General features: G+C 49.4%; 1 protein-coding gene across 1 annotated transcript in view; it reads left to right on the plus strand.

Moving 5' to 3' along the window:
• The first annotated feature begins 813 nt into the window (after window positions 1-813).
• The window catches only part of LOC143366139 (uncharacterized), a 36,319-nt gene continuing 24,619 nt past the window's right edge, over window positions 814-12,513 (plus strand). The window contains exon 1 of the mRNA XM_076806955.1: window positions 814-3,277. Within this exon, the coding sequence (XP_076663070.1) occupies window positions 2,464-3,277 (814 nt within the window). The 5' untranslated portion in view covers window positions 814-2,463. The remainder of the gene's footprint in view (window positions 3,278-12,513) is intronic.

Raw genomic sequence — 12,513 nt, forward strand, 5'->3', positions numbered from 1 at the left:
AGCTCCGCCTCCTCGGCCGTCCCCTTCGCTCCGGAACCCCACCGACACCACGCCACCCTGCGGTGCCCCCCGTTTGACCAACTGGCTACTACGTCACACATGCTTTTGCTCGCCTTGGAGCCGCCAACTCCGAAGGCTCTCTCCTCTCGGCCGGCTCAGTCGGTTCAGTGAGTTACGAGTTGCGTCCGGGTTCGCCGTACGTGCGATAACAACGGGGGCGTCAATCGGATCGCGCGATTGGGAGAGGATTCCTAGTCTCGTGCACGCTTTCCACTCGCTCTATATCTCTCCTTCTCGCTCTCTATCTGACTCTATATTACTCTGTAAACCCTATGTCCCTCTGTCTCTGTCGCTCCTTCCCGCAGCCGTTCCCTCTCATTCGACTATGGGCAACAGGTTTGAATTTATGGGACAATAAAGAGTGCGGTGCGTAGTGCGCGCGTGTTTCCCTCTCGCTCCATCGCGTCCCGGCCTTTCTTTTCCGCCAGCGAACTGCTCTGTCTCTCCTGCAGACACGTTCCGGCTCCTCTCGCGCTGTCGGCGGAGAACAGCGCGCCGGAGACTATCAAACTCTCATAAAACTGTCAGCCGCGGCCGTCCGGCTGACTTATGCGCGTCCCAGCTTCGAGCGCTGCACCCGATTCGTTCTCTCCACGGTTCAGACTCTGTCCAATTCGCGGGGCCAATCATGCGTCCGGAAGTCGACTGACTGCTCTCCTCCTGATGGTCTATCTGACGGGCTCCTGTCTCGACTCTGCTCGGGACCAAGCGGCCAGCACTCGCTGAGCAGCATCGCTCTGCCCTCTCCGGTGTCTCGGTGATCGCGAAGGAATACCAGCTCCGAAGCCAAAGTAAGGCCAGTCGACAGAGTTGGAGCGAAGTTTAAGAGTTGCGATCAAACGATCGTAGATCGAGCAGAACGCGGTCTCGCGGAGAACCACCTCTTCTTCACCTTCCTTCCTCGCGAAAGCACGAGGGTGTACGCGGAAGGGGGCGCGTGCGCGCGTTGCCCCCTCGCAGAGCGGCAAGCGGAAGACTACTACTTCTTGGTGACGTTGCGGCTAGAAGGTTGCAGAGAAGAGAGAACGAGAGAGAGAGAGAGGAGCAGCGAGATCCTCGCCCCACCATCGGTCCTCGGGGCTCCCGAATATCTCTCCATTAGCCCCCCTGACGGTGCTATCCCCTCTCTGTGACCCCTCGGATTGCCTGTCTTGCTCGCACACCCCTCTCGTCGGCTCTTGTCACGTCGAGCAGCAGCCAAGCAGGCAACACACCACCACACACCATCACACCACTACGCAAGCGGCAGCAGAGCCAGCACTAGCACCAGCAGCAGCAGCAGCAGCAGCAGCAGCACAGCACAGCAGCGACGGAGACGCAAGGAACGGGGTTGAAGAATCCTACGCCGGCGGAGAGACCAATCAAGGTTTGACGAACGACGGGGATTGGTCGAGGCGCTCCTCTGACACGCAGAGAGCGCGGGCACGTGACAAGCTACCGCACACACCGGGCCTCCGTTGGATCGTGGCGAGGTCTTCAGTACGATACCAACCACCCTCCGCGCACGCAACAGGAACGGTGAACGGCGAACGGAGAACCGCGACACAAACGCTTCACCCCCTAATGCGGTGATATCGGCTACACCGCGGCAGCCAGAGCAACCACGTCAGTTCCATTCTTACGACGATACACTTTGCCGCGTGTTACGTTCCCGTGAATATCGCGACTTTCCCACCGCCTGGTCCCTCGGCAGCACGGATCTTGTATCGTTTCCCTTAACCAAGCATCTTGGATTCGTGGAAATATATCATCGAGGAAGAGGGGGAAGTGCACGGGGTCTCGTCTTCAATGGGGCGACTCGATAAGCCGGCTGTTACGCGCTACTGCACGCCGCTTCCGCGAGTTCTCTGTAGGTAATTGCGACTCGTGAGGTCGTAAAGAAGCAGAAGACAGTTTTATAGCCCGGGTCCACGTGGCCCTCGTAAACTCCCGACTCGGCACAGGTCGGCCTCAGACTCTGCCCGCCTGCCGGCACACGGCCGCTTCTCCTTCTATTCGTCGTGATCCCCCTCGTTCATTATCGAGTCGTTTAGGGACGTGTTTATCCGCGTGTAACGCCACGCGATAGGTGTGAACGCGAGCGAGCTCCCATCCGCCAGCAAGAGGAACGGCTAGGGCTCGTTTTTTTCTCGCTGTGCTCCAGTGTGATCGCTCGTACCCCATCTCTGCTGGGCCGGACCGAATGTGTGACATGCCGCCGCCGCTGCCGCTGCCGGTGCCGTTGTCATGAGACCAGCGACACGATGACACGACCTTGTACTTAACGAGAGTGCGCGTATCTCCTCCTCCCGACCAGCTGGAGATCAGAGGGATTGGTGGTGGTGTTCACGTGAATGTCGAGCCGTACACGTGCGGGGCGATCGGTACAGTGACGTCGGCGACGGGTGCAATCTCGTGAAAACAATGAGTTCCTATCAGTTCGTCAACTCTCTCGCGTCGTGTTACGCGGGCCAGCAGCCACAGCAGCAGCCTCGAGCCACCGCCAACTCGCCCGGAGAACCGATGCAGGCGGCTTCTCCCGCAGGTGGGGACTATTACAATCCGAATGCCGCGGCTACCAGTTACCCGGCACCCTGTTACTCTCCTCAGCAACACTACCCTCAGCATCCGTACGCAGCTCCAGCAGCCGGGATGCAGCACACGGCGCCCACCGGTATGATAGACTACACGCAGTTGCAGCCACAGTCCCGGCTTAGCGCTACCACTACCTCGCAGCAGCACAGCCTGCACGCGCAACAGTCGCATCATCCTCAGCAGCATCATCCTCAGCCGCAGCTCCATCCGGACCCGACCACGCCGCTCCTCCAGGCGGCGTCCGCGCCATCGGCACCCTCCACGTCCAGCTGCAAGTACGCCGACTCCACGTCCTCCACCAGCGTCGCGTCGCCCCAGGATCTCACCACGTCCACCTCCAGGAACAGTCCGACACCTCTGGTCGCACCTGGCACCAGCAAAGCCGCTTCCAGCCTCACCTCGCCACCTGGAACCTCCTCGAGGTCATCCGTGGCCGCCTCCGCTGCATCGCCGCCCAGCGGAAGTTCCAGACCCGTGGCAGAGGGAACCTCCACGCTCACCACAGCGTCGTCCGCGTCCTCGCCGGCGTCCTCCACCTCCAGCACATCCAGCACCGGCAACAACTCGTCCAACAAGTCCAACGCCACCGGTAGCAATCCACCGCAGATTTACCCGTGGATGAAGAGGGTGCACATCGGCCAGAGTAAGTCCATTCTCTCTATCATCTTCTATTTCTTCTTATTACACCTCTCGCTCCTCTGCTGCCGATGCTACGCGATTGTACCTACTTAATTATGGGTTACACATCGGTCGGTTCGACGCGAAGAAACGCTCCAGCTGATTCGATTGTGGAAACGGGGTTTCTTCCACTTTCGGTCCTTATATCGCGCTTCGAGATCCTTTCCGAGCATTTTTACTCGATTTCACTTGGTTCCTTACTCTCTGATAGAGTGGCGCTAGTTTCACGTTTATTGTAGTTGCCCATTAGTGCATTGTAACGAGGCATATTCTGCGCGAAGCTTAATTGCAAGTTATCGCATCGTATTTTAAGGCGTTTCGAATTCAGACACTTTTACTTAAGCAAATAATATTACCACGCATAAGATTGAATATTCACGACAATAAAACAATCGTGATGCGACGATAATTGAAATTGTGAATCTCACAAAATCATTATTATTGCCTTCGCTAAACAGCCGTTTGTATACATTCCTGTGTACACCAAATCACACAATAGACTATGAAATTGTAACTATCAGAGACAAGTAATACATAAACATGAAGATATACCAAAATTCTGTTTACTCAGCTAAATACATAGGGTAAACCAACCAGTGAATAACCGAATTGTTGAACCTATGGACCTTTGAGATTAATACTTGAATATATTTATGTATAACAACAAAACAACTGTTGAAATTGCATTTCAATTTAGTTTCGTTGAAATTTCTATAAAAATAATTACTTATTCTTATCGTAATTAAAAAAAAAAACAATTATAAAATACGAAACGCGTAGAAGCCCAGTAAATGACCGCATACTTTTAATAAGAATTATACTTATTAATGTTTGCTTAATACGCGTAAATAAAAGTATAGGATATTAAAAGTGCAACTATACTCCATTTATAAACATATAATAATGTTTAAATTTATAATTGACATTTCTTTGCCTAATAGTCATTCACTGGTATGCGGCCAATTACTGGTTGGTTTACCTTACCGACGTTAATCACGAATGATAAAAAAGTAATGCAGTTGAAAAATTCTTATCCTACTTTTCCATGAACATTTAAGTAATATCCGATTTGTTGAAACCCGAATCTTGCCAACAGCCCTTCCTTACAATTTCTGCCGGTAAAGTTGAAAATATTCACAAAACCCAGCACTTTTGCCACATCCTCCCTTTAACCTTTGCCTACGCGTGTTTCGCGATCTCTCCCTTGTCCTGCAATTGGCGAGAAGTAGTTCGGATTTCCGAAAGCCAGCCGTTTCTCCAGTTTCGCCCACAGCGGAAAGAAAGGAACGAACGAAGCCTCGCAAAGTAGCATTCTGCAAACGAATTACACGGAGAAAAAGGCTTACAGCCATTCTTCGTGTAGAGCGTGTATTCTGCTAGGCCGTAAATCGCGCGTCGGCCAGGCCCGATCGGTGATAACTCATATAATGTGTGTCCACAAAAGAAATATTGCCGGCTCGCGAAAGTTAGCGGTGATTTGTAGATTAGCGCCACGGAAATTTGTGCCAGTGTGTCATAACAGGAATGTGGAATCACGACTTTTAATACTCGCGATTATGTATTTCGCGACGGCGACGGCGACGGCAGCGGCGGCCGCGGTCGGCTCCTCAGCGCTGTTAAATCACGGCTAAAATATTAGCGGCGCGATTATAAATTTCGATACTTGCCGCGATAGCGATCCTCGCTCGTATATTACACGCTCGCGCTCTTAAACGGGAAGCCACTACCAAATTAGCAAGCTCTCTCCCTCGAGTCTCGAATATTTTCGTCGTTCGGATAGTTCTCGCCGAACGTGACCGATCAATTGAGAGGAAACTCTGGCAACCGAGACATAAATCAGTCCCATTTGATGTTTAACGGTCGCATGTTGCGTAATAGCGACTCAATCCCTTTCATCGGTTCTTAATCTTCGACGGCGAGCTGCACGCTAAACGAATTGATCGCCAAGCGATTCGGAGCGATCTGCGGTTCGGTTAATCTGCTCCGTAAATGTTTCACGTTGTTGCGGAATGGCTGACGTGCGGGGACGAGCGCCGCGCAAGAATAGCAGAAAAATAATCGATAAGACAGTTGAGGTTGTCCAAAAGAAAGTAACTGGAAGTATAGGGCATACCGCGTTAGTCGCGTTAGAACGAATCCAAACCTCAGAGGTCCCGTGCGACCATCCGAATTTTAACGAATCAGACACCTACTCCAAGAAAATTGGGAATGTATGATTGAGATATTGCCCGTTGAGCGGGGAAAAACAGTGGGCCTGATATCCATTAAATTCGAAATCCCACTGGAAACGTGTAACATCAAAAGCCCGCTGGTCGACCATTAATCCTTGCCATAAAATCGAATGGCTACTTAACGCGCGGAGGCACTGGAAAATTTTTCACTCGAAAGCTTTCGAAAAGACCAGGAAAGCCTACGCTGCCGCAGGAACTCCAAACAACGCGGCAGCCCGCTGAAAAATCCCTCGGCGATACATTAGATCAGACAGTCGCTGCGACGAGGAAGAGGAACAGGAATAAAACGAGAAAGCGGAGAGAGAAGGAAATAAAAATGTCCACATCGAATGGCGATTGCCACGAACGCCCACGCTTCCTCCCGGAGAAGCTAAGGCGGCCGAGCGGAACGGTCCTCCGGTGAACCGCGATTACGTAAACGTTGGTCCCGACAAGTGGCTGCCGCGGCGGTAGTCCCTCGTGAAATCGGCTCGGTGATTCTCGGATAACGACGACGGCTATAAAAATACGGAAACGAGAGGAGACAAATAGAGTGCGACTCGTTCACCGGGTGACACGAGGGGGGGGCCCCCGTTACGACTATGGGCTCCGGAAAGTTGGCACCAGGGGTAGGGTGGGGCGAGAGAGGAGGGTGGCGATGGAGGTGGATGCGGCGGGCGAGGAGGAGGGCAACGCCAGCGAGTCCAGGACCAAGAGAGTAATTCAGCGGGGTCCAAGGGACTGGATCCACCTGCCCCCGTGGTTCAAAGGAGATAAGACAGCGAGCGAGCGCTGGTCGCGTTCACATTAGTCGCCCCGCGTGATTTACTGCGCGGCCAGTATGATTCAGTCAGCGGGGAATTTGACGAAGAATTAATGGTATTATGATATCGTGTGTAACTCTATGTATGTGCGCCCGGGCCATAAATCAGGCTGCATTGTAAGGCGCGGGGGGCCCTTTCCTTCGCTCTCCCTCTCTCTTTCTTCTCTCTCGCTCTCTGTCCCTGTTGCCCTTTCCCGAACGAAGCCTGGAGAGCCCATTCGACGGGCCTCCCAAACGGGATACGAAAACCGAAGCTCCTTTCCTGCGCCTTTCGACTTCCTCTCCCCTGCTCACGCCCTCGCCCTTACACACTTTCATTTTTTCCTTCGTTCCGTGTCCCGTGTCCCGTGTGTTTCTGCTCTCCTCGCGGCCTCCACGGGGGACCAGTGGCCTAGGATTACAGCCACGGGTTTCCCGAACGGTAGCGAGAAAAAGTTTCCACTGAAATCGGAATTCCAAGGCTCGGCGCACAGTGGTCCGATGCATAGAGGGGAAAGTGGAAAAAAACTCATAACTTCGGCATTTCTCAATATTTTTTAATTATTATTTTTGTTTCGTATTACTTCTTAAGCATCAAACTTAATATAATATTAAAGAAATAATTTAATATGACTTTTTTACGCATAAAATGTGTAATTTTATTAAATTTTATAAAATGGGTAATTAGGCGTTATAAACTAACATTTTAACATACGTAAATTATACATTACTTTGTATACAACACTTTATTTAAAGATATTTACAAGACCTATACGTATATAACTATTTTATTAACGATTGTGCTTCTTCGCTAAGTGGAAGTGACTTGATCTTTAGTTCTGGTCTTAAGTGACTAATATAAGGATCCGAAGTTGTCAGAAGCGTGTTGAACGTATCCTGATTCGTTGCCAAATCAGAGCATTTCCTGGTGTGGTGTTGTCTATAATATCTACAGTCTTTATTTCTGCTTTCCTGAGCCTCTTCTGAGAGTGAACCCACAGGCAAAACAGCGCATTCAATAATGGCCCTGCCGTGCATTAAAATTGTATGCACAGTTGCCGGCATGTAATACCAGGGGTACAATGATATTGCTAATCCAGCTGTTTCTTGGGAAAATGTATTAAATTTATCTGCATCGATAGCAAAATTGCTGCGAATCACTTCCAACACAACAGCCAGTCTTTTTATTAATGTTTCGTCAACATGTGTTATTTCGGCTGTTATACTCGGATTTGCAAAAAACCTTCTGGAAGTGTTCGCGTTATTTGTGGTACCGACTCCTTGCTTAACCGCATCAACTATTATTCCCACTCTGTCTTTAAATTCAGTTTGAATACGTCTTTTCGTTTCTTCTTTGATGGCAAGGGTTGTTTCTCTTTCTGTCCTCCACGACTTAAAACTTAAATTATAAGCTATATGTAAAATGTACTCCACGAATCTGATGCGTGCATGCACTGGAGACATTCCAAGCTTAAGAGCTTCGTCGTTTAATGATTGGCGCCTATTTACAAGTCGCAACATGTCGTTCATCTGCGATGGTGTGGCTCCACAAATAACGCAGTTGCTGGACGATGCTGTATTAGTTACACATTCAGCGACTTTCCCATCTATCATCGTAAAGTACAGTGTTTGCTCCGCATTAAAAATGCGCCCACGCGCGTGTACTTCCGTTTTATGTAGCCCCTCGATTTCACTGTCCACACGAATTTTCTCTTCTTGAAAACGTGATTTCGGTTATGTATTTGGAAAACTATTTACGTGATACATAAGCTGAGACTATACCCGTTTATAACACATAATTCATTTGATTATAAATGTCCCCAGAAGTAAAAGGAAAATGTCGAAACTCAGGTTAGAAATCTGTCAGAATCTCGCTAGCATATGGAAGATCTACTTCAGATGCATTTTACTTCCGTATTAAAGAGAAAAACATACATCCCTTTTCATAGCAAGATAGATTGGTCCATTGTCTCCCAGAAAATAATAATCGATACCTAGAAACCCGACTTTCATAATTTAGGGTTTTTTCCAGGTTGGAACCACTGTGCGGCGGCTCTAGAACACCGGGACTGAGGGTGGGCCTTAGCTTCGGAGCTCCCTTTTGGGAGCGCGGGGCCTCGTTCCTCTCAGGCTTTTTCTCGCGCGTGTGTGGAGGGGCTCCATTGTGATCAGGTCTCTTGATAGCAGAAGGGTTAATGATTCCGTAAGCCGTCGCAGCGATGTAAATTGAATCAGTTTCCGCGCGGACCCATTAACAGATTTAGAACGTGCACCGTACGAGAACTTTGTTACTCCGAAAGATCTTGGGCACGCTGCACGCCATCGCCGCCGGGACAACGGGCCTTTGGAGCGTCTCGTTCGCGTTTCAACCGGAGCGAAACGCACGGAACCCTTGAGATCTGAATTTTTCGGCCCGGCACCGCGACGAGACGTCTCGTGCAACCCACGGCGTTAATTGTACGCTCCCTCGGAGGAGACAGTGCCGTGATAATTGCCTCTTTCCCAGAATTCTGCATCAATGGGACAAGCCGCACAGGACTGACCGTAAATCACGAAGAGTTGCACGAAAGTCGCCCCATCAAAGGGGTAACTGTGCTCGGGATAATTATGCTAGGTAAATTCTGACCTGGCCGTGTCTTCTCTAAACGATCCCGAAAGCAAACGACCTCCTCCCGACTTCTCTCGATCCTTGCAGCGCGAGCGACGAGCTTGGCCCCGCTCATCTTTTGACTTCGCCTAGAGTTCGCTTCAAGGCCGCGGATTACGCTTTCAGGTAGGTTCAGCGATACTTAATAATAACGATACCCTCGAAATAAACTCCACGTGGCACGATTTATAGCGGATTCAACACGATCTCGGACGCAATAGCCATTTTGATATACAAAAGTAACTCTCTGACTAGATAGAATCGTGAATTATGTTCCTTCGTGGTCCAACGATATTTTCAGATTCTCTCGCTAGTCCACCGTGCTTTGAGGGGTCATGCTTAGTCAGGAGGCCGAAAAAGGGTGGTCTTTGGAAATTTTTTACTCAAAAGCTATAGCACATTTCTCAAAAATTCTTTTTTCCTTTTAAGGATTGCATCTAGTACCGTGCATCGTATTTTTTTTTATTTAAAAATATTTATCAATAACTGAGTTATTGTCTAACACTCGAAGGTTCTCTAAAAAAAGGCTTCTGCGGTGACCACTGCTGCTCGAAAGTCGATCATCTAAAATAAAAAATTTCAAAGAATTTACTTATTATATTATATTATCTGGTATTTGAACGAAGGATTTTTTTATCCAATGCTTAGTTTTCTTTTAATTGACGAAAATCAGGCAAGATTTATGATAAAAATTGAAACTTTTACTTTAAACATCAGCCATCTTTTCCCAAATCAATATTTCGAAAAAACCTTCGTTCAGATACCAGACAATACAATATAATAAGTAAATTCTTTTGAATTTTTTACTTTAGATGATCGACTTTCCAGCAGCTGTGGTCACCGCAGAAGCCTTTTTTTTAGAGAACCTTCGAGTGATAGACAATAACTCAGTTATTGATAAATATTTTTAAATAAAAAAAATACGATGCACGGTACTAGATGCAATCCTTAAAAGGAAGAAAGATTTTTTGAGAAATGTGCTATAGCTTTTGAGTAAAAAATTTCCAAAGACCACCCTTTTTTCGGCCTCCTGACTGAGCACGACCCCTTAACGTAGACCTCGCTCCGGATTGCGTTCGCCATTCGCTCCCGAGCGCACTGTTACAAAGTCATACGAAATTCCCCCGCCTCGGAATCTCAGCACAGAAATTAAAGGTATTATATTATCGAAGGACGATCGGCAAGACCAGTTCTCTTATTAATATTTATACCCGCTGCTTCCCAGGCGGCTTCACATCCTCCGAAATTATCACAAAATCATCCCCTCGCGATTCCTCGAAGTTTCACAAGAAAGTAATTGCGAGGTCGCTCGGTAATTGCGGATATAATTGCCGATAACAAGGAGTAATTACGGGAGCGGGATCAAGTTCGACGGGCACGGGCAGCTGACGGGTCGTCGTATGTGAAACGCGAGGAGCACGTTCAATTTCTGTTATTCAAGCGTGGATTTTAACGTCGCTGGCCGAGCGATAGGCCTCGCAGCGAGCTCTGTCCCCAAAAAACTGGAGAAGAAGGGGCGGCGTCGAGGGTGAGGCGTAAGAAAATAAACAACTCGCGTGTCCGCATCGAGGGGAAATATAATTGATTCGTCAGGGCTCGCGTTCTACAAAACGGGACGTACGGTTTACTGGCTCGTCCGACCGTCGCGACGCTTCTCAAGCTGATGCTGATACATAAACGCTTCGCCGTCTGATTTGGAGAAATAAACGGAGGACGCTCGCAAGAGGTTGCAGCTTTTCCGTGTTCGAGATCGAGCATCGCCACTCTGCCACGAAAATCGATGCGAGAAAGAGGTGCAAACGCGAGGAGGTAACCTGCAATCTGCCCCAAAAGGACTACCTGCCGTCAGAAAATCGGCGAAAGGAGCGAATCGCCGCTCGGAGTAGCGTGCGCTAATGTCCAGGAATCGAGAGGCGCTCGGTAATCATCGCCGAAGGCGTGCCATCGGGCGTCCAACGATTCCTACACGGACGGACCGAATCGGCCACGGAGGATGCGCAACGATCGGCGTTTGATCGACAATCGTCCGTTGCCACCGCGAACTTCTTGATCTACTTAGAAACGGTCGGTTGGCCAGTGAACGGCATGATAATCAGGTGTGCGCCAGCGAGCGGCCAGTTATCGTCCATCAAGCGATCAGCGTAATTATTTTGCCCGGGCGGATTGCCGGTTAACGATTGGGGAAGACGGTAGTTGGTTATCTGGAAGGTGGCTTCGCTCGTGGAACGCGTAATTACAGGCCGATAATTCTCTCCTAAGGCCCGCGCGCGCAAACGAACGATGCCCCTGGACGTCACGCGTACACCCTGGCCCGCCTGACGCCCGATCGGTGGCAACCAACCGGTTCGTTTATTTGGACGTTTCCGCGGGATTGTTTGACTCTCTGAACGGTGTTTAAAGCCGCTAGATCGGCGCGCAAGCTTTCGGGGGTTCAACCGCGCTTAGAATAGTCCAGTTGACGCGTGAATTACGAGCAGATGCTATGTATTCCATTGTGGAGCGTAGAAAGATGAGCGATCCGACTGTGCTTAGTATTCGCTCCACTCTGTACGCCCTGTTTCATCGAACGGCTAACCTGACGTCCAAGAAGCTGCCTCGGACGAGCACCCCAGGACGATGGTTTAATATAAATGGTCCATGCAGTGGAGATTATAAAATGATAATTTGCAGCTTCGCTCGCAAGTTGTCACTAGTAAACGCTGAGGATTCCGCAGTGACGTTTAGTTAATACTGTAAGCTGACGTGAAACTCTGATACAGGAGGTTTTAATAACCGGACGGTGGGACGATCATGTTTGGAGATAATCGGACGCCACGTTCTAATTCAACCTTCAAGGATCTCTCGGAAAGTGCAGATTGTTCGTCAAGATCATCTGCGACGTCGCGATGCTCGATAATTCGCTGTTTCGGGTGCATTGACTTTGTGCAAGTGGCTCGTAGAAAGTTGATCGGATCGCGGCGCTCGAGGGAGACGCCGCTGCGTCCGATCTGTAAAGTACAGTGGCTATCGATAGAAAATAGCGTGGAAAAAGCCGCATCCGGGCCCGACCACTTTCATTGAAAGCGTTCGCGAGCTCGCCGTCAGCTTTTAAATTTCTTCGGCACTTTCTCTGTCTTGTTCTCCACGGCGCATCGCCGAGCACACAATTCTCTGCATTTTTATTTCCATTATCATTGCTCCGTTCAATTTTTCAGGTATACACATATAATTGAATTTAGTATTCACTCGGTTGAAGATGCACAGTCGAGTAGTCGCGAGAATTAATTGCAGAGTGTGCGCGGTGACTCAACTAAGTAGTTGGAAAAAGTAGGTACTTTCATTGGGATTTCATTGGGAGAAAGAGAAGGCTGCCGACTATTCAGTAAGCGGAAGGTCGTTTCATTCCCGCAGCCTGTAATCAAGGCTCAATCATTCCGCCATAAATAAGACCCTGCAAAGGGGCCACGAGTGGCGGTACAATTCCCTAGGCCTATTTGTGGCAAGGGTGGTGGTCGGAGCACTTCGCGATACATACAGTACCTCAGCGACTTAACCATGAGTTA

Source organism: Andrena cerasifolii, chromosome 2 (assembly GCF_050908995.1).
Source record: "Andrena cerasifolii isolate SP2316 chromosome 2, iyAndCera1_principal, whole genome shotgun sequence".
NCBI classification, from domain to species: domain Eukaryota; kingdom Metazoa; phylum Arthropoda; class Insecta; order Hymenoptera; family Andrenidae; genus Andrena; species Andrena cerasifolii.